This window comes from Ananas comosus, linkage group 15, assembly GCF_001540865.1.
Source record: "Ananas comosus cultivar F153 linkage group 15, ASM154086v1, whole genome shotgun sequence".
Classification (NCBI taxonomy): domain Eukaryota; kingdom Viridiplantae; phylum Streptophyta; class Magnoliopsida; order Poales; family Bromeliaceae; genus Ananas; species Ananas comosus.
Window position 1 is genome coordinate 1,807,335 of NC_033635.1, and position 25,502 is coordinate 1,832,836.

General features: G+C 36.6%; 3 protein-coding genes across 4 annotated transcripts; 1 reads left to right on the plus strand and 2 right to left on the minus strand.

Annotated features, from left to right (window-relative positions):
• On the minus strand, positions 287 to 9,056 carry LOC109721187. Its single transcript, XM_020248636.1, has 13 exons — positions 8,710 to 9,056; positions 7,852 to 8,078; positions 7,560 to 7,633; positions 7,157 to 7,228; positions 6,568 to 6,932; positions 5,943 to 6,011; positions 5,763 to 5,851; positions 2,972 to 5,017; positions 2,662 to 2,739; positions 2,210 to 2,321; positions 1,361 to 1,411; positions 1,130 to 1,211; positions 287 to 1,040 (listed from the first exon to the last, which is right to left on the minus strand). Exons 1-12 carry the CDS (start codon positions 8,905 to 8,907, stop codon positions 1,161 to 1,163), a joined length of 3,432 nt encoding a protein of 1,143 aa, XP_020104225.1. The 5' UTR covers positions 8,908 to 9,056; the 3' UTR covers positions 287 to 1,040; positions 1,130 to 1,160.
• Positions 11,080 to 14,599, minus strand: LOC109721291 (transcription factor SAC51-like). 2 transcript variants are annotated; one of them, XM_020248815.1, is made up of 4 exons: positions 14,373 to 14,599; positions 13,497 to 13,989; positions 13,266 to 13,406; positions 11,080 to 13,184 (listed from the first exon to the last, which is right to left on the minus strand). In XM_020248815.1, the coding sequence occupies exon 4, from the start codon at positions 13,145 to 13,147 to the stop codon at positions 12,179 to 12,181; it is 969 nt and encodes a 322-aa protein (XP_020104404.1). In that variant the 5' UTR covers positions 13,148 to 13,184; positions 13,266 to 13,406; positions 13,497 to 13,989; positions 14,373 to 14,599; the 3' UTR covers positions 11,080 to 12,178. The 2 variants fall into 2 exon arrangements, with proteins under 2 accessions (XP_020104404.1, XP_020104403.1); XM_020248814.1 differs by having other exon boundaries at positions 13,497 to 14,028.
• Positions 23,188 to 25,193, plus strand: LOC109721484 (berberine bridge enzyme-like 15). The gene is made up of 3 exons (XM_020249136.1): positions 23,188 to 23,641; positions 23,916 to 24,106; positions 24,237 to 25,193. Exons 1-3 carry the CDS (start codon positions 23,188 to 23,190, stop codon positions 25,191 to 25,193), a joined length of 1,602 nt encoding a protein of 533 aa, XP_020104725.1.

The following is a 25,502-nucleotide window of genomic DNA, read 5'->3' on the forward strand; positions in this document are numbered from 1 at the left end:
TTTGAATACAGGGTTTTCCTAAACAATCCCTGTTGCACGCAACCATTCCAACAAGGAATCTCTCTTTGCAACCTTATTCTTACAAGTTACAAAAAAGTGAATAAAAAGGTTTTAAAAAGGTGGAAAAAAAACCCCAAGATTCTTAAAGCTTGAGTGAACTAATTGATCAAGTACAGAACGAAATATAGCTGATTTATTTGAGATATACATATATATATATATATATATATATATATATATATATATATATATATATATATATATAACACTAACATACTCTCCGAGAAACAAGTTAAACATTTTTCCCTCCCAAATAATTAGTGGACTAGTTCTTTCACTTTTTACATAATTAGATTCGGAGCTTAGATTGACAACAGAGATTTTCTACAGTCTCTCTAGTGCAGCTCTTCAAAATGCTAGGTCTACTGCTAACAAGCATCTAGTTCCTCCAGAGAATATTATCTTTAAACATTCGAGAACCTGCCATGTATTGAAAAGCATCTTGTTCCGGTAAATCTGAGCACACTCCGCAAAGCTGACCATAGATCTTCCTTGCGCGCCAACCTTGTCCGTTTCATAAAATTATATTCTAAGATACAACTTTTTAAGTACCCCGAAAGGTACGAATAATTTTACAGAAGAGGACATCTGCCACTAATATTTACAGCAAAGAAAAAGGCGAGCCGCTCCATCAAGGACCAAGATGCCAAATTGCCGGGTTTATCATCAGCAGCGTCGTCAAATTATTGCCAATATAGGTAAAAAAGTGTCCTCCAGTTGAAAAACAGGTGAAAAGAGTGGAATCTGTGCCACACCTTACACATGCTTTTTGAGAACCAGATGCCCACAGTTGAGGGTGCTGAATGAGCCACGGAGGTTTGTGGCATCTTAATATCTCTGTTGCTGATTGAGGCCCCTCCATCAAGTAATTTAAACCAAATAAATACTCTTTATTCCGCAAGGCGATACCCCAAATTACGGTGCTTCAAACTTCTGCTATGGTGCAGCAGGACTGCCTCTGAGAAACAACCATAAATGTCCTGCATGGCGCAACAGATAAGAAATCCTTAGTCGGCGTAAGTTAAATATCTTCATAATTCAAAGCTAAGTTAGTTGGAAAGAAACTTACATGACATCAGGTTTCAAATAACGAGACATGTTCACTCTTTCGCATAAGCCTCAGCATATTCTTTAATTCTTTCTTTGATGCTCTGTGAACAACGATACTTCATAAGCATGCGCTTGTTACTTTGAGAAACAATATGTATAATAAGACTCTGACTATCATTTAGGGTCTTTCAATATGATATCAGGAATAAAGGGGGATCAATCATAGTTTGAGGATAAGTTGAAACCACACCTTCAACTCTTCATGCAGAAGGATGAAAACTTTCTTCATCTGCTTATGTCTCTGCAGCCAGATATTAGCATGCAAACATAGTAAAATTCTTTTTGGTGGAAAAAGCAACTTCCAATGAGAAACAAATACATATAATAAAGAGAGAGAGAGAGAGAGAGAGAGAGAGAGAGAATTCTTTACATAGAAGATGCGCAAACAACTTATGCTTAATGTTTTTCTGTCCTCCTCATTTCACAACAAGTCTTACCTCCAGGACTACATTTGTTAAAAATAAATATACATATAAAAGTTTAAATAATAAGTCACTAAAATGTGCCAACAAAATCTCAGACGAATGACCTAATGGATCAGTTCAGGTATATGATTTACGAAGATATATTAATCTAGTCTGAAATATTCATCAAAATTATCTCCCTTCAATGACCATTCGGAACTAATAAGAGGATCTAACATATTCATGCAGTGACATATTCGGCAAACATAGCAAAAATAGAGAGAACCGTTTTTTAAGAGATTAATTCATTTAGGTAAGAAAATCGGGCTTTCATGTGATGATCGAATAATACATCAAATGGAAACAGAAGAACCTTATGACACCTTCACACACAGGTAAGAATATTTTGTATAAAATATAACATTATAGTAAGGATAGGGCAACAGGGCTACATAGAATAGATAGTTATAGCTAATACTAGCAACAAGAAGAATACACCAAAGTATAATATAAAAACATTCACATGAAGGACCACTGTCTCGCATGTTCATAACATGTATGTATTATTGCATGTAGAGAGACATCTCGGACAATCAAAGAGTTTATTTAGTGATGTTAAAATATGGGAAACATACCGCTTCAGATTGGCGATACATGTCTCTCAGCTTATCTACGATACTAAAATATTCAGCCATATCTCTTTCTTTAGCAAGCTCAAGCTCACGACCAATGTTGAGAAAGTCATTCCTACACAAAATGGATTGATACATATGACAGATTATTAAACTGTTTTATGAATTTAGGAAAGCTTTGGAGATTTAACAAAAATGAGACGAAGTGATATGTTTGAACCGCCTGCATAAAAAGGAACTAGCAGGCGAAACGGAAAGGAAAGCATATCAAACACACTATAAAGGGGCTGTTTGGCCGCAGGTTGGGGCCCACTGGCGGGCCACACTGCATGCCATTTTATGAAAGTTCCGCATGCCGAGCTTTCTCAAAATACCTTTTTTGCAACTGCAGCCGCAAACGCGGGTGTGACAGTGCAGCCAAACAGCCACAAAACAAGAAAAATCCATAGATGTACCGTGTTTTTTCTAACTGCTTGTTCAAAGAGCAGTAGGCTACGTATTTCTCATTGTACTCCTGCACATATCCCTTGTATCTGCAAGAGAATTAGAGCAAAATAAGAAACTTTCTGCTTCAAAAGATATAAGGTGGAAATCATCATTATGCGTCATGTCAACAGATTAGCAAAATATATATATCAAGAAAGAATGGCTATAAAAAAAATTGCAGCAAATAAAGCAGCTCATTTAAGCAACTATCGAGAGGGGAAAAAAACAAGGAAACTAACAAATAGTTTTGAGTTTTAACAAAGCAAAGGTGTGACTTACTGCAAGAAATCTTTTATAGGGCCCTTGAGCTCCGGCTCATCTTTGTCATACTTTAAGTAAAAGAAACTATCTTCATCAGAAGAACAATCCATTCTTTTCCTGCCGTTAACATCACTCTCCACAGCAAAACTATTCTTACTTCTTTCCACAGACATTCCAAGGGCATTTGACTTCTGCATTTTGGATTCCATTACCTTTTTATTACCCATCTGACCATCATGCTTATTATCATGTTGCGGAAACCTAGCAACAGGACTTTTCTTGTCAGAACCTGCATAATCCAGATTCACACCCCGGATTGCTCTTGAGTCATTTTTATTAGCTACTTCGGCCAACTTATCCAAATGCGTTACACTCTCGAAAGCAGAATGGTCGATCCTCGAGAACTGTTGATTTTGAGAAAGCATTGCCTTTTTCGGAGGCCTCGTGATATCCTTAAGCAAGGGTGATAGTTCCTTCTGTTCATTAAGTTCATTTGGAGCAATTCTTCCCTTACTTATATCAGAACTGGTGATATCAACAGCACTCACCTTGTTCTCTAATGACTTGAAAGAACCTTTTTCCTCGTATTGTCCCTTATTCTTGGCAGACGACTCAACAACAAGGGGTTCACGAAACTCACCTAATTCAAGATCGGAAAGCTCTCTTTGGAGCATTCTTCCCTTCCCGTTAGCTGGGGATTTCTCAAAATCAAGCTTGTTCTTGCGAGACGGTTGACCATTATCTCTGATAATTCCACTAAGTTCAGTAGAATTTCTATCATAGGAGTCAGAAATAATTAAATGATTGTCAGAATCCCTAGCATTTTTGGTTAAATATTTATCATTCGTGTCGGTGTTAACAATTTTCCCAAATTTACGCATTTTTTCATTTGGTACAGAAGGTTTATCCTGTGTGCTCCTGTTCTTTGTAGTGAATGAATCCAACTCATCAGAACGAACAGAAACCCCTTCATGTGTATTGCCTCTTCCCAAGTTTTCCACATTATTGCCAGTTCTCTGCATTTTATCTGTAACCTTCTTCCTAGCATTAATCTGTTCAAATCTTTGCGTTGACTGATCAGCATTTACACTTGTACGTCCATCCCACTCAGCATTATTTATCTGCTTCTTCGGCCTATCCTGCACAGGTCCATCAGGAGACAAATAATGTACATTGTCCAAAACGGACGCATCCATAGTTTTTCCTGGGGGCATGACTTGTGCTAAGTTTGCAGCCCTTGGCTTTTTAGCAGTTTCTGGCTTCTCCAGAAAGCTCTCAGAACCCAAGGACCTTTTTGATTTGGATTTCAAGCTTCTTTCATTGATGTTTGATAGCTCATGGATAGGCTTATCCTTCACTGCTGTATGTGGAAAGCTCTGTTTCAGAATTCGGTTGCTTTGATTATTCATTGAGTGTTTAATACCCAATGTTTGATGGTCCTTAGAGTTCACTCCATGAGACAAGTTTTCAGTAACTGAAGTTGCATGAATTGCGTCATCATCCTTTTCAAATTCATTCAAATTAAAGAGTGGTGATGCAACTCTTTTCTCTTGGTTCGTTCCAAGAATACTTTTCTCATTCTGATCTTCAGTTGCTTTCCATTCTCCAGGCGAGGGAGACAAGTTTAAGTCAGCTTCCTTTGTTTTGTGCTCCACTTCTTTCTCATCATCGGTAATATCAACTACCACATCAGAACCCTCTTTGCTGCTAGAGGAACCATCACTTTCACTGTCACTGCTGCTCGCACTAGCACTTCCTGCAGGGCTTCTGCTTTTGCTTCTACTTCGGCTACTGTCACTCCCACTGCCACTGCTATCGCTTTCACTGTCGCTGTCACTTCCGCTTTCACTAGAACTGTAAGCTCTTTCATCGCTGTCATTGTTGACCTTCTGATCACCAACAACAGTTTCTGGGGATCCCACTATGTCAATCTTCTCAAAAGGGGATGATTCTTCTTCTACGTTCAAGTCTGAATGGGCTTTCTCATCGATTTTCTCAATGACGTCTTTGTCTACAGTGATTGATTCTGCAACTAATGTATGAAGAGGTGCGTTCTCTGGAGAGCTGCGAAGATTAATGTACATTTATCTAAGTATCGATGATCAAATAGTCATGCCTATCTTCTCGATAAAATGATATAAAGTTAATGACCTTAGAAAGGTAAGAGAGGTACAATCTTATCAAAGGCCAACTGAAATTGAAAACCATATAATAATGTTGTAGAATATAGTACACCCCATATTGCAGAATTATATTACTTTACTGCAACACACCTATGTGCATCTATCTAAGTATCACATTATATGAACCAGCGAATTAACTACAATACTAATATCAGAACACACTGGACCTAACGATTACAATCCTGTATAACATACGAAGAACAAGCAAATTATCTAAAACGCTAACATCAGTACTGGGATTAATCCTCTTGATGTAATGAAATATCAAAGAAGAAGAAGAAGAAGAAGAAGAAAAGACATATCCAATTCAAGTCTACCGTTGATCTACTATCTACTTAGCAACATGGTTACACAGGTGAAAAGAAATGGCTAAAATGGAAGGTAGTTATAGAATTTTCGCTTTCACATATAGTGGCAGGAGGCACTTTGATCTAGAAATTTGAGCATGGATATAGTTACTACAAGGAAAAAAGTGACATATCTGAAAGACAACTATCGACAAGGCTCAGAGGAACTCTCAACAGAACGAAAGCAACAATACTTAATTACTAAGATTAAATATCTAAGCAACAAGTCAAATAAAATGGGATGGCACAAGAAAAGAAAAAAAAAATCAATGCTATTACCTTCCACTGTCAGATATATGCCTTTTAGAGCTTTCAACTTCTACTCCCGGCTTCAGAAAATACTTTCCTGCCACTTGGAGAGATGCAATCTGGTTTGAATAAGACAGAAAAAGTCTGCTTTCAAGATTTGACCTTGATTTTTTCGACATTTGCATACTAAGAAGTTTATATATTACTTACATTTTTTAGGAGACTCTCAATTTTTTTTGCAGAGCTTGGAATAGATTCTCCCACAGCTTTTTCCAAAGCCTAGAAAAATATTTAGACATGGAGTTAAAAGAGCAACCAAAATATCAGAGTAATTAGCTTTTGGCAGCAGAGATAAATAATGCACAACCATAATATCAGATTAACTAGCTTTTGGCAGCAGAGATAAATAATGCGCAACCGTAATATCAGATTAACTAGCTTTTGGCGGCAGAGATAAATAATGCAAAAACTGTGTCATAGAATTCTTATCATGAAGACTCCATTTGAATTCTTCATGACAGATTGAAGTTGTCTGAAATTAATTCCCGCAGCTCACATAGTAGACTTTGAAGGTAACTTGCCAAGACCAAAGCAGAAAAGGAAAGCTCCTCACGATGTTAAACTTATAACATAGGCAAGTAGCATAAGTAGTTTTGGCCATGCAATGTTGATCATATTGGCTATTTGGCTCTGCTCAGCAGCATCTTGATAGTTTATAGTAACTTAAACTTTTTATTTGTACGTGCAAGGGATTACTAGCCTTGCCACAAAAAGAAAAAAGTGAGAATATTTATAGAGCAACTAACCAACATGGTTTGTCGAAAACAAAGCATACCTTTAAGCTCATCCCTTTTGGATTTTCTGAGAGTCGAGTTATCAACAAGTTTTGCAAATCTGTTGGTTTGTCACCAATGCCTTCAGAATGTCCACTTATTCGATTTTTCACTCCAATTGCAGCCCTGCTAGGTGTTTCTTTCTCAAAGTTGCTAGTTTCCTCTTTATTTACATTTGCAGGGGTAATTTCTTCATAATTTAAATTTCCACGAAAAGCAGTTGAAATTCCAGCAGGGGATGCAGAAACGGCCAATCGAGATTGCTCAGGAGGTGAGGGAACAGGCGATACTAACGGAACTCCTTTCACAACATTGTTCGACAATAATCCAGTTTTCGTAATAGATTTAGGAGGAGCAACAGTGGGAGCTGAAGCAAAGCAAAAGAAAATGTTAGACAAGATTGTAATTCACTGTTCTGTAATATGGGGAGGAAGAATGAAAAGCCTACTTAACTAAGTTTTTTTTTTTATAAAAAAAAAAATCTGTAACAGGCGGCCTTCATACCTCTCATATACACAAAATGACATTTGAGAATAACATACATGAAGCTTATTACAATTAAATTTCACAAGCAAAGGACAAAGCTATAACCTTGACTTGATTCAACCTTTCGCTTCTTAAAAAAGGGTTCCTTTTTCTTCCATCCCATCCTCCGCATATTTCCTGAAAGGAATCATCAAATGTGATTAAAACAAATAAAATCTCGAAGAGAGGTGGGGAGGGAGAAAGGAAGCACTGCAAACATGTATGAGATATTAATGCAGTGGAAACTAGCCACAACTACTGCTCTTGATCATTTGCAGTTACATGATAGGCAGAATATGAACTTACAAAAAGGCAGTTCTTCGTTGTAATAATACCAATTTCAGTATTAGTTAAGCAATGTAAAGCTCTCGTAAAACCTCAACACCACCAGTTTACTTGTTCCAACATGGTTCTTATGTGAAAAAGTTGATAAAACGTAAATTATAGAAACAAATTTTGAAGTACTCGCCTTCAACTGCGGCTGCAGCCATTGATTTCGCCTGACTTTTCACAGAAGGATTTGCAGGGTCTAATACAATTGCTCTGTTATACATAAGGGAAGTCCGGTCAACATATCATAGTAGAAAACAAAAAGCATGCCATGAACAGCCAAATGGAAAGCACATCTACATAGTATCCCCTTAAATTCTAAACTGTGATGCATGGCGAGTGAACTGTAAGGCATGAAATAATAGTATATATTGCTAAAAAAAATGGTAAAAGGGAGTGGTAGGGCACAACAGATTAATCATATGTCGTACTTTCGAGATTTAGATTGGCGTTCAGCCTCCTCGGAGCGCATTTTGACATGGTTCTTTGTTGACTCATCTAGAATTCGCTGTACATTCAGCTTTCTCCAAGCAGAGCCACACTCAACAAGCAATCCATCTCCATCTTCTCCACTACGACGTTCCTCATAAATATCACATAAGTCACCGAGTTCCTTTGACCATGTAAATTTGAATTCCTTGCCACCCACATTTATGACCTGATACAGATAAACAGAATGTATATAAGAGAATAACGCATGGATAGGAAATTTTGTCTTTCTAGGAGAAGATATACAAATTTAAAAATATATTTCACATAGTAATCTGCAAATACCAGATAGAGCATGTCATAATGCATAGCCTTATTCGAAAATATGAGTTTGGCTACATATTCAACCAAACTACCGATACAAATCATAGTGACAGGCCCCGTTTGTCAAATTATTGGAAGTAATTTTCATCTTTAGTACCTGGTAACGCACATGAACTACCATAAAAACGAAGTATCCTACTAATATAAACAGATACACCTGTAAATAGGAATTAATGAACTGTGAAGAAATTAGTCAAAATTTGCTAACAGCAAGTCCAATTTTGAATGGAACTATAGAGCGTCAAAAAAGTTGCTAAGAGATAAGTTCTCTCTAAAGAATGACTTCAATGCATTCACACTACGGGCCATCCATAAGAAGTTATGATATTTGCCAATACTAACTCAATTCCCCTTCCAACAAAGTAGCATCCCCAAAGTTCAATCTAAATCAGAGCAATGCAATACGAATCAACAGCTCAAGCAATTCCATACGAAGAAAATAGGTTTGAAGCAAACAAAAGATCAAATTGGCATACGTTCTCCGAAGGATTGATCAAGTTGGAGTCGAACTTGATCCTGGCGACGCCGCCCTGGGCCTCGGCGCGCCTGATCTCCTCGATTAGGTCGGGGGTGAGGCGTATGATCGCCCCGAACTCGAGGGGGTCCCCCCGCGCGAGGCCGAAGGTCTCGTCCCGGGAGGCCGCGCCGCCTCCGCCCCGTCCGAGCTTGTACATCGCGGGCGCCCGAGGAGACGCGCGGTGGCGGAAAGGGAGCGCGAGAGAGGAAGCGAGGGTTTTAATTTCGCCTTCGGGTAAATAATAATAATAATAATAAAATTATTCAAGAAGAAGCAAAACCGAGGGAGCTTTCTCGGCAAGGATTTTGGTTCCGGTTCGGACTAATTTTTTTTTTTTTATTTATTCTGATGGAACGTGAATACATATTATTATTATTACTATTATTATTATTATTATTATTATTATTATTATTATTATTATTATGANATTATTATTATTATTGTTATTATTATTATTATTATGAAGTTTAAGTTGGGAAATGACATTTAAGAGCCTTTGGGCTTAATTTTGGGCCGGCCCATTTAGACGGACAAATATTACAGTGGGCTGTGTATGTGGTCCAAATTCGATAATGGTAAGTGGATCTCAACTTGTTGGATTATGGCCCAAATGTAGTCGTACGCTATATAAAAATAACGGCAAAAACATTTAATATTTAATTATTATTATATTATATTCTATTAATAAGGAACCCTGCATCCTTCTAAAAATTGTATTGTTTGTAATATCTTCAATACACTTCCATTCTCGACTGTCAATGAAATAAATTAGAGAAGCAGTACCTTTTTTATATTTTTTGGGCCCCCGGAACGAAGAAACCATAGTCCATAATATGAGAGACGATTAAGGAATAAATGTATTCACAGAAGCAGGGACGAAGCTAAAAATTAAGATTCTGGAGGGCCAATATTTAAGTTTGGCAGAAAAAAAATTGGATCTCAAACAGTAAAAAAAAGAGTTTATCAGATTTACTGGCTATTTATTGCTAGCAACAACAGCAATAATATGCTCAAGGAAGAGCAAGACTATAAAAACGGAAGAAAAAGGATCGAGGAATTCGAAAAAATATTGGGACATAAATTTTATAAAAAGAAAAAAATCAATTTGACTGCCCTAAAACTAAAATTTATAACATTTTAATTTTTACTATAAAAAAATTTATATATAACTTTTAAAAGTTAAGAAGGGTAATGGCCACTATAGGAGTACACATTGATTATAAGATGTTGTGCGTTAAGATACTTAGGTTTGAACATACAGAATTCAAAATTACCCCTGTACCAAAACTATATTAACCCAAAGTCTCTTTTTCATGGGATTTGGGTTGGTATCTTTCTTTTCTTTTCTTTTCTTTTCTTTTCTTTTTAAATCCCCATGATGAAAAAGTCATAAACTCTTTAAGACCGTCCACATTCAACAAGGTTGGGTTGTGCAAAAGCCTACCCATGCAAGAGTCACTTTAGAACTCTAGAAAATATTGCGTCACATGCAATAAAAAATAAGAAAAATAATTTACATACTTTTGTCCAATTCATTTTTGCCTATAAGAGGCTTAGTGGACCATCAATTCCAAACAGGCACTAATGACATAGGCAAATTGCTGAAGCTTCTATTGAATTAGCATTTTTTTTAATTATTGCTACTTTGGGGGAAATTGATCTATAACACAACAATGACAACATTTGCAACAAACCACTATTAAATAATAATTTTTTAGCCCAAAGAAAAGCGCTTAATGACAACATATGGCGACATTTTGCCAAACCTAAAAGTGCTTACACTAATAAAGCTTGTCTCATTAATAATGGCCTTTTTCAAAGGCACTATGAATCTCTTATTAGGATATTATATATTAATGAAGTATAGTAGTGGACACCAAATTAATCCCCTGTAAATCCCCTCGGAATTGCCAAATATGGAAGTATATCTGATTCATTTATACAATTTATTGCGAAAACCGTAGAGTCAATTTATACAGATTATTAAAGAAGTTTTACAGGTACTTTATATTGAACGGAAAGTAAGATCGCAGTAGGACAAGGAAATCTTAATTTTAGACCACTAAATAGTCAATCCACTCTTTCTTCCCTTCTTGTTTTTTAAGATTATGTTTAATTAAATTAAAGATATTCAACAATTTAATAACTTCATTGGCCTTTAATTATTATGTGTTGCAATTTTATCTGGTAAAAAATAATTAAATCCATTCAAAATAATTAACAAATTTAATAAAAAATTTTAATTTAGTTGCCCGAAATCGTGCAAATTAGAGATTTAAAAGACAAAGAAGTGTCAATAAAAGATAACAAATAAAACAAGGCTCAAATATTGCTGCTTTAAAATGGCCTATCCATTATATAGAGAAATAATCACACACAAAATCACTATCACTTACAAAAGAAGTTATACAATCGCTGCTTTCCACTCGTCCCCACGTGCCAACACATGCATCCAAACACCCACCTCTATGAGAGAGGGACATATCATATCCATGACCCCATGCAAAGGCAAATAATAGAGGTATATTAGAGTGTGAACTAACACTCTTACGTAACACTGCTAAATTTTTTTCTTTTTTACCTTCGATAACCAGAAAGGAATAACAACACATCCACGCACCCACTCCGATATCATATGAAAAAGAAATAAAGGAAGATCCTCAGATAAGCCCCCATCGAAATCATGAAAAAGGAATACGTAGTAGTAGTGAGATCTCTCCCCCCTCAAGTAAAGCTACTTAAAAAGCTACTTACCCCATCATATTATACATATACAGTGCATAAAAGAGAGCCATCACTCTCCCCTCCTTTGGACCTCAGACGCGCCTAGCGTGCGCGCCTTCGCACGAGTCCATTTCGCTTTGGGTCAAAAGTCACTGCCCCTCTCTTTCTTTCTCTCTCTCTCTCTACTTTGCATCAACAAAGGAGGAGAGTGAACTATCTCTTGTGATACAAGCTCCTATATCTTTCTCCTTTATTGGGTCATCATAAACCCCCGCTTTCTCTTCCAACCGCCACGAATAAAGATGAAATTTTTTAAAAGTTACTACTAATACGTTTGTATACTGATGTATCACGCACAGATTAACTTATCCAGTACTGACGATGGCGTGTCCGCCGACCTCCACAATCCACCAAAGACATATGCCCACACAAGAGTAGTTGATTCCCAAATTCAATCATTGGAGACGCGTGGAGCAATCCCATTGGCTCTTCGCTTTTCTCTAGGCCCCGGCTCATTGTACTGGGCCAAAAAAGGGCCCTTCCCACTTGCGCGCACACAGGCACACTGTTAACCACTGCTACTATTGCTAAATCCCACTCCTAAAGCCTTGTACACTTGCCACTTATTCTACATTTTAATAATAATCAGTAGAGCTTATAATAATATTAGGGTAAGGAGTAGTGGTGAATGGTGATAGTGGAGGCTACAGTGCGCTTGTAGAAGCAGAAGCAGCTCCGAAAGCCATAGTTTTCAGCTTGAGAGATTTTAAATAGCTTATGGCTTCGTCGAGAATGGTGGCTGCGTCTTTACCCTTACCGCCCGGTATGATCCTTCGCAATAACCCTACAGTCTCCCGTATCCTCTCCCTCTTAATTCGCTTATTCGGGTAGTAACTGGGTTCATTAGATATCTCTTTTTCTTCTTCTTCTTCTTCTTTCTCCCTCTTATCACCTGCTTCTTCTCTCTTGTTGCCTGCTCCCACACAACTTGACTCTACATCACCGTCATCCTTGCTGTAGAAAACTCTCGCAGAGCTCGCAGTGTCGACAAGTGATGCGTCGAGCTCCGAATCAAGCCTTCGTTTCTTTGTCGGTAGAGTTTTTGAGCTTGCGACCTCCTCTATGCTCCTTTCCTTGGATATGATAACGGGGAAGTGCCCCGTGCTAGCTTCTTCTTCTTCTTCTTTTGCTTCCTCTTCGTCAACATAGTCTTCAGAATCCGAATAGAGGAGCGCATCAATCTCCTCCGTGTCCTCGTGCATCTCCTCAACACCATTTCCGTCGGTAACATTCGTTTCATTACTCCCCTGCAAATCCATGTATAATGGGTTCGCCGCGCCCTGCGAAGTAATCAAAGGTGCAGCCACAGAAGTATAGATCAGGCTTGTTTGATTCCTGGACTGATCAAAAGCCGTAAACTTCCTCTGAGAAGAGGTGATTTCTTGGAGCCCAAATGCCGCAATCATCGGATTGTGATACAGGGGAAAGGGTACAGCTCCATTAACGGAGAAAGTGGCGGCCCCAGAAGGGTCAACATACGCCGGAAAACCCATAGAATTGGTGTTCTCTTGTGCGATAGTGGGCGGGCCGAGATTATTACCGCAGTTCAAAGTACCGAATCCCCATGGAGAAGAATGGGGTACTTGGTGCCAAGGGTCGTGATCCTTGCCCATACACACGTTTCAAATCGAAACCGCCAAAACAATTTACCTGTAAAGCAAAAACCTAAATGACAAACTCCCCCTAAAACACACAAAAGGATTTTAAACAAGTAAAGAAATGCAACCATACCAGATGAAATTGACCACAGAACAAATGTTCTTCCACAAGAATTTCTCCAACAAACTGTAAAAATTCCACCTTTATTCGATTGAGCGGCAGAGAGAAGCTAATCTACGTGACGGGCTTCAGGAGGTGGCGGAAGTACTCGGCCTGTAGAGATCATAAGAGATTAGATGCTTCCAAATTAGCTAAAAATTCTAGATTTTGATAGAAGCTTCACTATTGTTTCATTAGTGTTACCTGGCAATCCTGCAAAGGTTGGAAACAAGCGATGATCCTGACGATTATGGTGGCGCTACCGGCGATCCCATTCTCGTGTTTCAACGCTCGGAATCTCGTCTGCGTTGCTGCTTGGCACACCATTACTACTCTAGCCCTCTATAGATCGAAACCACTCCACAGAGTACCAAAAAAAGGGATCTTTGAAGAAGAGGAGGTCAGGTGAAATGCTTATGAGAGATGCGAGGATCACCAAACCTAAAAATTCCTCTTTTTTTCCTTTTATTACCTCAAATAGAAGGAATCTAAAGGGAAAAGTGTGTCGTTACCAGAGATTTAGAGGAAGAAGAAGAAGAAGAAGAAGAAGAAGAGAGAGAGTGAGCAGTGAAAAAGGCACAAAAGTGGGGGAGGAGAAAAAGTAGAGTTATAGAATAACCCTACAATACAAATTCAAGGAGATCCCTTTTCGAAGTACATCAACGGAGAGGCTCAACCACCGCATAGTGTTGCGAATCTGTAACCACAAAAGCTTCAATTCCCCACCTCCAGTGAACTGTAACAGCGAAATCAAGGTAAAAAAACCCTAATTTTCTCCACAAAAGAAGCAAATCGAACCAAAAAAAAATTCTAAAAGTCGCAAAAAAGAGCCTTTTTGGAATCAAATCTGCCTAAGAAGACGCTCACGATGTTTTTGATGGAAATTAACACGAAATCACCAAAAAAAAAAAATTCAGGGAAAAGACCACCAAAGTACCACAAAAATCAGTTTTTCAGCACAAAAATTCCATCCAGCATCAAGAAAACCGATTCCGGAAGTAAAAATCCGAAATATTCGAGGATCAATCAAATAAACACAAGAAAAAACCGGAAAAAAGGGCGAAATTTCGCGGGAGAAACCTGAGATCTCTTCGCCCTACGCCAATCGAAAGAGCCCAAAAAGCGACGTCCACGCGCGGATCGGGATCGAGCTCGAAACTTGCGAGAGAGAGAGAGAGAGAGAGAGAGAGAGAGAGAGGAAAGGTCGTGGAAATGGGGAATGGAGAACGAAACCACAAACGCTTTGGACTCGGAACAAACGCTTTGGACTCGGATAAAAGAGTTCACGAGAGAATGGAGGAGGCGAAGAAGGGGATGAGTTTTATCGGCCTTTTGTGACGAAAATGCCCTCGATGGATGCCGCGTATTTACCATGAAGTGTAGTGGGAGTGTGTTGTCATAATGGGGAAACTGCGTGGGCTTGGAGGTAAAATGAGTCAAAAATAATAACGTAAGGTCAAAATACCTGTCGACTGTAGATGATGTTGGGTTCGAACCATGGGTTAGACTTTTCTTTTTTCTTCTTTTTTACTTTTTAATTTTCTCTCACTAATTATAATACTATAGTATTTTTTTAAAAAAAAATTATGGGGATTAAGGCCCAGGATTCATGCGTTTATTTTGTTTATTGGACATTGAGGATAATAAAAAGAATTAGTCCATAAATTTTTAGTTCTAATAATAATTCCATTTGAGTTTCAATTATAGTAATTTTACTGTAGATGTTTCATTTCTAGAGTTTTGTTTCTAAAGTTTGACGGTGCTAATCCAGATGGAAGTTTAGGGACAACATTTGTGATTAATTCCAACTCATGAAAATTATGATTGCTTCTTTTTTTTCTTTTTTACTTGACTCATCAAGCTTTGTCTCAAAAGTGTTATGTAATTTTACCTTTACTATCTATCATTTCAATCCCCAGAAAAAAAAAAAAAGAAAAGAAAAGAAAAGAAAGAGGCTTAGTTTAAGAAGTCCCAACAAGAAATGAAAAAAAATAAATAAATTAAACAATTCCATTTTGTCCACTTAGTTGAACATGATTAGATGGCTAAAATCACAATGAGAAAGCTTTTGTGTGGGTGTGAGCTCCATTTCACTGATTCCATGCTTTAAAATCCCATCCCCTTGAAATTGCACATCACTTTCTCATAGTGGCTTCTGACTTGAGAGGCTCCCAGCAATCTCACCCCTCCTCCCTCACCCTGCAGTCAGCACTCCTCTTTTCTTCCTCCTGTCTTCTTCTGCCTGTAGCTGGATGCCCTCCTTAGCCAGCTTACAGACTTCAGAGAGAGAGAGAGAGAGAGAGAGAGAGAGAGAGAGAGCATTCATGTGAACCCCTCAACCACCTGATGCCCGAACTTGTTACCACACATGCCTTAATTACCATATCATGCATAACTAGTACGCGTTTGGTTCGCACTATAAAAGATTACTAAAAATAAAAAGATGTCTGAGAATCTTATTCTAATTAATTCTATTACTAAGAATATAGCATTCCTGTGTTCGGTTCGCACAGTTATATTATTTAGTCATATTATTTAAGATTACAAAAAATATACAATTTATTTATTTATTTATTTATTTAATTTTAGATAATGTTATCAAAAATTTCAACATCTTTTTAGAAAACAGGAAGAGAGAATATAGGTTAGAGAGAGAGAGCATAATTAAAGAATTAGGAAGAGAAATAGAATTGAGATTAGAGGGAGTGAGAGAGTTGAGATTTTAGAGAACGAGAGGGAGAGAGAGCTTAGTTTAGAGAGAGAAAAACAGTTGAAGTTTAGAGAAAGATATGAGGTTAGAGCGTAAAGGAAAATAATACTAACTAGCTGGCGGGTAGGGAGAAAGAAAAAGATTAGACATATTATGATTACTCCAATCCATTAATATGAGGATACCCACCCTCCTTCAAGAAAATGAGATTAGTACTTTGGGATGAATCTCATTCCCAAGTAAATCTAATATTACCAACTAGATTACTTAGTACGTTTAGCCAAATATCCTTATATTTTTTTATTCCTATTGGATTATTAGGAATCTTAAAAAGATAGCACGAACCAAACGCACCCGTAAAGTTATCCGCGCATTGCTGCGAACTTATACTATAGAAGACATAAGATTAACAAAATAAAAATTTTAAATTTTTTTGAATTGCCATAAGACATTAATAAATAAAGATAATATATATTAACATATATACAAATAGAAGAGATGAAACAGGTATACGTACAAATGTAACAAAACTCATAATTTTAGTAAATAAATTATAAAAAATAATAATGAAAGAAACAACAATAAAATTATTACTCCATACGCATGCATCTTGATCGCACTGCCGACATCGGGAAGACGAATCCCTATCTCCACATCACCTTTGCCGTCATTGTCGACGTTGACCACCTTTTTCGTCACAGCATCCCCTACGGATCTCTCCAAACCTATCATTTCTTTTCCATCATTGACTCCAAATCTATTTCTACTTTCCCCTGCGATGCCGCGTCGCAATCTGCGGAACCCTAGTTTTAGTCCACATACAATTTAAAAACATAAAGAGAAAAAAATAAAAAAATTATAAACTATGAATATTTCTTATGCGGCAAAAAAAAAGAAAAAAAAAGAACGAAGAAATCTTATTTTATTTACTTTTTTTTCTGAAAGCAATTTGTTTATATAAAATTGGATTATGTGACCACATTAATTGGGAGGTAAGCGAATGGGAAGACGAAGCATCGTGTAAAAATAAGGTGAGAGGATGAAGAATCATGTAGAAATAGGGTGAGAAGACAAAGCATCAAAAAGTGAGAAGAGGGGAGGAGATAAAGATGAAGGAGGAATTGCCACGTGGCAACTTCGTGGGAAATAATGTATAGAAGATATAGATAGATATAGATATAGATGGCAACTTCATGGGAAATAATGTATAGGTATAAATTTGTTAATATTATATAGCCTTTTGTGTGTAGATAATTAGAGAAAAAATAAAAAACGGCAACAAGGGTAGAGAAAACAACGATGTAAGAAACGACGATAAGAGATGGGATTCATCTTACCGATGAAGGAAAGTAACAGCCAATGTAAGAAAAAGAGGAACAGTTCGGCGCAATGCAAAGATATGATTCGGTTTAGTTCAAATATATATATATATATATATATATATATATATATATATATATATATATATATATATATATATATATATATATACCTTTTGTCTCTTCTCCGACGGTATTGTGGGCACTTACTCGTCGGCGTTGCCCCCGCCCAGCGTGCTCCCGCTAGTCCTCTATATATTATATATATATATATGGATAATTTGAGCCGGTTCGGAGGAGCCTACATTCAATAATGATTGATTCAGCTCAAGCAAAAAAGTGAAAAATTCAGTTCGGTTCAAGTTAAAAAAGAGAAAAGTATGCCGAGAACTTAAGCGGGTTCAAGATGAAGCCCACACCTAATAACTATGTAGTAAATTTAGGAAGAATAATGTATAGATATAGATATAGATTTTTTGATATCATGTAGTATTTCGTCTTCCTTAGTGACACTTTTTTTTTGAGAAAATAATAGAATGCTATAGCTTCATTCAATTGCAAAGTTAAAAGCTTACAAGATGGGGCAGCAGAGCCTCAAGAAAAGAAAACAAGAAAAAAAAACTAAGGTGTTGGCAATTTGGAAGTGTCCCAAGAAATCCTGCAGGAATGAATTTCTGCAAGTATTTGTCTCGTATTATGTTTTTGTTATTCGAAAATTCTTCAGTTCTTCTGTATCACATTTTATTCAGAAAAAAAAAAACCCTTTCCTAACCTGATGAAGTTAGAATTTGATAAAACAGTTGCAAATCAATTGTGTTAAAAAAAAAAAAAAAATGTTATTCATTTTGAGGAAAAAGGTTGCAAAAATCTCTATCCTTAACAAATAGATTTTTAAGTACTATAGATCATACTTTAGGTTCTTATTTAAATCTAACAAAAACTCTGATTTCATGACACTCTCCTCGAAAGCAGAAACTCTTCTTCGAAATTTTTAATTCTACTGTAGTCATAATCAACTAGAAATAATTAATTAACAAAACTATTCTTTAATAGTATGTTTCAAATAATTTTATGAAATGGCCCTTGCTTAAACCTCTATAAAGCCTCCACATAAGATATGCCCCAGTACGAGAGACTCACACTGATCCATACTCTGACCTATTCAGCTCCTCACAATATATATAACTAATCCCCTTAATACTGTACTTTTGTACTTAAACTTTTATTTCATGGGGATTTGATTCCCCCTCAAAGGCAAATGGAGACCAAGCAACCTATGGATACAAAAGCAATTAAAGTAAACACACAATATTATATATATATATAAAAAAAAAATCCCCAACACATACATAAAAAAATAACAAAAGTACGCATGCCTATGCCACCAAACCTCTACCCAAATCTTAAGACCTCTGAGAAGAAGATTTGCCCACTAATAAATTAATTTAATATAATCTCTATTAGGTTTAATTTAGTACACTTTTAACTTTAGTATTAGTTTTTTGTGTCACGCTCTCTTGTTTAGAGGGGAGGGAGCAAAAGAAAAAGGAGCGAGTCAAGGGGAGCTGGGACGCCCCTTGAGGTCTACGCTTTGGGTGGCACCAAAACCACCTTTAGATTTTAAGTAGGGGAAATTAAAGGAGATGGTGATGGACCAAATGGTTGTTTACTTTTGATTAAATCATGTTGGTTTGTCCCATAACCACTTTATTAATCATTGTCAACGTTGCGAGTCGTTGCGCGACACTTGTCACGATGCCCGTGGATTTGCGGGGTGCGCGTGTCGGCCGGCGATCGGCTGCAGCTTTGGTGTGAGCTGTGCAAAGTTTAAATTTTATGTAAAGAGTTCACTTTGATTTGGTTAAAGCACGAGTTTGATTTTGTACTAGTTGAGAAACTAAAAAGTAGTTTTATTAAACACTTGGCCTAGCTAATAAAGATTCATAGTCAAACTAAATGAACCTAACTTATTGAATAATGATTATATATTCTTTATGTTCCATTTTGATTAATTTTGTTTGTTTTTTCAAAAGCCAAATATGAAATCAATATGATATACACCACAAGAATAACTTATTATTATTATTAACTAGTACAGAAACCTGCGCGATACTGCGGGTAGATAATAGAAATAAAACTTTAAACTTTTTTAGTTAAAAAGTAATAATAATAATTAAAATTTTAAAATGTACATGGTAACGTAATAACATAAAATAGCAAGTATATTTTACCGTAGAAAAAAGATTGATTGTTATCTTTTTGAATTGAAGGTGATACTGTATTTTTATGATTGCAACATCTCTCTCATAATTGTACTAAAAGCCAACATTTAGAAAGATAACAAAAAAATAAAACAGTTAGTATGAAATGTAGAAAATTAATTGCTAAAAAAACAGTTAGTATGAAATGTAGAATGTAGAGGGTTATGTGGAATTTAAAAAATAAAAAAATAAAAAAAATTTCAAAAAAATAAGGTCATGCCATCTCAGCTTTTGTTATTGGAGATTAATAGAAAGTAATAGATAGATAGATAGATAATAGATTACTTGTAGGCAATGCTACAATATAGTCAGTTAAGCTAGCTTTAATTACTTCGTGAACATCACATCAATCAACTCTAAAATAGCTTAATTAATGTTCTAATTAAAATAATGCAATTAATTAGTTAACTTGATAACTAGATGCACGCGTGATGCTATCGTTTTTAATCATTGTTCTTACACTTAATTAATCTAGGAATTAGTTAATTTGATCATGCAAATAATGTATGTAGCAACATTTGACCTAGTAATACACGCGCGCACATATAAAAATGTGACCATACCTAGAGAACGATGTGGCGGACATTTATTACACACCATTCTTTATTTTTTTAAAGTTTGTTGATAAGTCGCTACCCTGAACCCCTCAAAATATCTAAAAAATCCGGATATGAGAGAATAAGTAGTTTTTTTTTTTTTTTAGAATGGTTGTATGGTTTTATTCTTTACAAAAATAAATTTAGATGAAAATGTGAAATAGCTAAGTTTCCCATATAGGATAATAAATACTAACTGTCAAGTTCTTTATCATTTGCGCTGGGAACACTACAAGAAACTTAGCTAAGGGAGCTTTTGGATTGATTTACGGTCAAATATATTCTATATGGGAACTTAGCTATCCTATATGGGAGTGTTTGGATTGATGAAGCTGTAATTCGATCGTAAATCAAGTTTATTAACAGTAGAGACATTAGTTTTATCATCCATTATAAAAACACAGAGAAGATCTAGCCATGGATTTAATTTTTTGAAAATAAATTTTCTTTGAAATGATCCAAAGTCATCTTGCATAGAAGGATTCAAGATCTAGCCTATAACTTTTTTTTGAGAGAGAGAGATAGGTAGCACGTCACCCGCTTCGTTTATTTCATTTTAAAAAATAAATTTAGCTAGAAATGTGAATCAACTAGCATTCGAATTTGGAAACTCGGATATCAACCATCAAGCCTTGTGTCACTTGCTCTAGGAACGGTTGGTTATCTAGCCTATAACTAAACAGCGAATCTTCCTAGTATTATTCTAGTTGATAACAAAATTAATATTTTTACTCTCATCATACATGATTTTCAATCGAACTATAATTATGTTAATCCAAACGCCGGTTAACTAAAAAGTTGAATTTCAAACTCTGAAAACGACAACTCGGATAACAACTACGTACGTGGTTAGGCCAGGAAATGTTGTAGACCACTCTTTGTTTATGCTTTAGAGAGAGTTCATTTATATTTGGAGCAAAGAGCCATAGAAGCATACCTTGACTAATATAAGTGGGGGGATATATTTTGTGGGGTCCATTGCATACTTTCGTAAAGCATGAAGAGCCATTTGGTTCGTGGATTCTCCAACAAATTAAAGGCACCACGCTCACAAAGCCACAACACAACATACCCCTCCCACCACCCCAACATAAAGTTAAAAAGAAGAATCCATTATCCCCATGCGTGATATATGGATTAAAGCAGCCCCACCCACTCCATTATTTTTTCCAGGTCCCAATGCCACCACTACAATTTGTGTGGGATAGTAATCATACCTAAAGTGTAGTTAAACTCTTCCTTAATTTGCTGTGGTTAATTATTATGCAATGCTTGTTGTTTCGTTAGTATAGTGCGTTGAGTGGGTTAGGGGACTTGGGAGTTGGGGAAGAAAAGGAAAAAAAAAAATGGTCAACTGTAGATAGGGCTCTGTGATCATCACACACGTGTGCTTTGCTATGGAGTGCCATTGATCTGATTATGTGCGCTCGTGTGGACTTTGGAATTGGTGCTAACTAAATTAATTAACTCGTGTTTTATAGTGCTTTAAACTTATAATAATGTGAATGATAATGTTTACTTACTAAAATAGATAAATATAGGATAAGTTTATATCCAGGAGGCAAAAGTTTATTCTTAGGTGGGACAATCAAATATGTACATCTCAAATACAAATTCTCGCATCTTAAACATGTGATACATCATTTTTTACAATAATATTGAACTTTTTGAGTCTCCATTGATTTAGAAAAACTCCAAAAATACCAACATGGTGTACTCTTACCGTTAAAAAGATAATAATAATTTTTGCTGATACTATAAATTTTGAGAAAAGCAAAAAAATAAAAATTTTTTAGGATGGCATAGTAACTAAAGAAAATCACTCAGCAATTAACTTCACTATATCATTACATATACATACATATAATAAAAAAAAATACTGCAGCTGTAGATATATACTGTATAAGTCGAGTAGCTCTACACGCGGTTATTATTTGATTATCTTCCGAAATAATAAAAAAGATACGAGAGGAGGGGGGGATCTACTCACTCGGGGGCGATCGAACACGTGGCGGATACTCGCACGTGCGGAGACTGGAGAGGCTGCCTCGTGATCCGCGAAGCGTGCGTCACGTATCGAGGGATCGATCGCACTCAACACTCAGTCGCATGCAGACGCGTGGCGCGTGATCGCCGCGCACGCGTGGCGCGATCGACGAGGCAGAGCCCGAGTCCGAGTCAAAGCGACTCAAACGCGCGGAGTGAACGAACAAGTTTTCCATTTTCTTTTTTTTTTTTTCCTCCTTCTTCTATCATAATATCTACGGCGTCAGATCCCCCATCTCCTCCTTCTTCTTCTTCTTCTTCTTCTAAAATCGATGACTCAGTCCACGCGTGTCAGATCGTACGGTCCAGATTTTTCCCCTACTTTGTACCTGAGTACCAGTACTATTACTACACAATATTATGATTTTTACTTTACTAGTATCTTTGGCAACTATATATAATACTGAGACTAAAAATTTTATTGCCTTATACGGTCTGATTCTATTATAACAATGTGTATCGTTAAATTTTTATATTGCTGTATACGATCTGATTTTGTTGTAATGATGTGTATCGTTAATATAAAACCTAAATGGCATCGAACCTCGGCATGCATGACTAGTTTTAATTAGTTTTAAATTTTCTTGTAACTAAAATTTAAACAAACTAGGGTTCACCTAGGTGTAGAAACTAGGAAAACTTGCACAATGAATTAATTAACCATTTAACTCAAAATAGTTTGCCATCCTGCTTAACAAAACTGCCTCTTAAATGCATTTGAAAGTTACTAATTCAACTTCAATACAAAGTCTACATCAATGGTTTATTTATGATAATTTATAGGTGTTATGTTGTTAACTGCTTCTCTTTAAGTTACATAACTTAATTACACTAAGCATTCAATTGTCGAATCTTAAGACTTGTTATTCATGATTTTTTTTTTAAAAAAAAGCATACAAAATTTTGGCTGCTCAAGATGTATAAAATCCACTCGAATTACAAGCAAATACTAAGATGAAAAAAATGGAAAGGACAAAATTGACACCTCTAGTTGTCTCTACAATTCTCGCTCTCTTGTTTTCGAGCTCTTCGGCGACATGGGAATTTGTAGAATATCTAACATTTCTCAGTTGCCTTACATTCCATTCTCCCTTTCTAACAAATACACACAATTTGCTACATACCAAATTTTCGCCGTTATATAAACCTATTCTTCAATCATCCCTGCAAAACCTGCGGTTTAGTTCCTCGTCGACGCCGAAACCTCGATACATTCTCACACCGTCTAACTCGGGCCAAGTGCATGCTTCAGTTGTTTGCAGTAGAAAGCACAGCCTGCAAATAAGAGTTCGAAGCGGAGGTCACGACTACGAGGGTTTGTCTTCTCAAGCGGACGTCCCTTTCGTCCTTGTCGATCTCGTCAATCTTCGACGTATTGAGATCGACCTGGAAAGTAACACTGCTTGGGTTCAATCAGGTGCATAGTCACAATATTATATGGCCTTTCAAAAAATTTTGAATAGTTCGCGAATCTTTGGCTGTTTGGATATTTCTCTAAATTATTTACTGATTTGTACAAGTAGTGCTTATGACTTTTGTATTTCATGTACAATTTGTCTTATATATATTTATATATTTATATCTTATCAACTGAACAGTTGTTAAATTGTTTCGAATTCTCCGAATATTTGCTGAATTTGAACTTTAGACCTTGCTGAATTTAGCCCAAATGCGAACTGAAATATGATCAGGTGCGACACTCGGCGAGCTATACTATGAAATTGGTAGCAAAAGTAGGACATTAGCTTTCCCCGCCGGAGTTTGTGCAACTATAGGCGTCGGCGGGCATCTCAGTGGGGGCGGAAAGGGTTTCTTAACAAGAAAGTACGGTCTCGCTGCCGATAATGTTTTAGATGCAATCGTAGTCAATGCTCGCGCTCAGGTACTTTGCCAATTGTCTTTTATTTCTTTCGCGATGTTATTGTTTCTTCTCCTTTTCGCTTTTTATTTTCAATCTTTAGTACTTTCTCTTTTAATAGCTAGTAATTTTCAAAAAATAAATAAATGTTCAGGTTCTTGATAGAGAATCCATGGGAGAGGACCTCTTTTGGGCCATCCGAGGCGGCGGAGCTGCGAGTTTTGGTATTGTTGTTGCATGGAAGATCAAGTTGGTTCCGGTCCCTCCTAAGGTGACCGTGTTCACTATCCCCGTAACACTAGAACAAGGCGCAACCGATCTAGCTTATAAGTGGCAACATGTTGCACCTAAACTCCCCGAAGATCTATACATTCGAGCATTCTTTAGGGTCGGCGAAAACACTAAAGGATCAAGAACCATCGTAGCTCTTTTCACCGCATTGTACCTTGGAAATGCTGATCAACTAGAACCAATTTTGAATTCAAGCTTCCCAGAATTAGGAGTAAGTTCCGAGCATCTCCAAGAAAAGAGGTGGATAGAGACCGTCCAGTACTTTGCTGGAAACAAAAGGGGAGAAAAATTAGAAGATTTGAAGAACAGGTATTGGGCAGAAAAAGGATACTGGGTTGCAAAATCAGATTTTGTTTCTGAACCAATTTCAAAGGAGAGCTTAAGAGCTCTATGGGAGGTGATGCTAAAAGGTGAACCTGGTTTGTTGTTTTGGGATCCTTATGGTGGAAAAATGGAAAGTGTATCTGAATCCGAGACGCCGTTTCCGCATAGAAAAGGGAACTTATACAACATTCAATACTACAGCAAGTGGCAAAAGGCAGGAGATGGTGAAGAGAAAGCGCATAGAGAATGGATTAACAGTGTTTACAATTTTATGACTCCTCTTGTTACAAAGAATCCAAGGGGTGCTTATCTTAATTACAGAGATTTGAGCTTAGGAAGCAATGGTGGCGACGGATTTGCAAGCTTTGAGGATGCCAAGGTTTGGGGCGAAAGTTATTTTAAGGGTAATTTCAAACGATTAGCGCGTATTAAAGCTAAGGTTGATCCAGAAAACTACTTCAGGAATGAGCAAAGCATTCCTCCGTTATTTGATTAAGAGTTATTTTCTATCTTTTCCAAATTTTGGAGTTGCACGAGTATAGCTGTACCGTATCATAGCTCCAGAAATATGAATTGGTAGTAAAAAGTATCTAAATATATTTGAAGAAGAAATAGAGAGAGGTTTGAGACTGTTAAATAGCCAATTAACTTATATTTTATCTTCATATTATCGTACATAAACATAGAACACGTTTTGTTAGTTATATAGAAGAGATCACTCTCGTTATATTATAGTACAATGATTTGTAGATAACCACACTGACGAGCAACTCCGAATCCTATGAGTTTCGGCTAATTTTTCCTT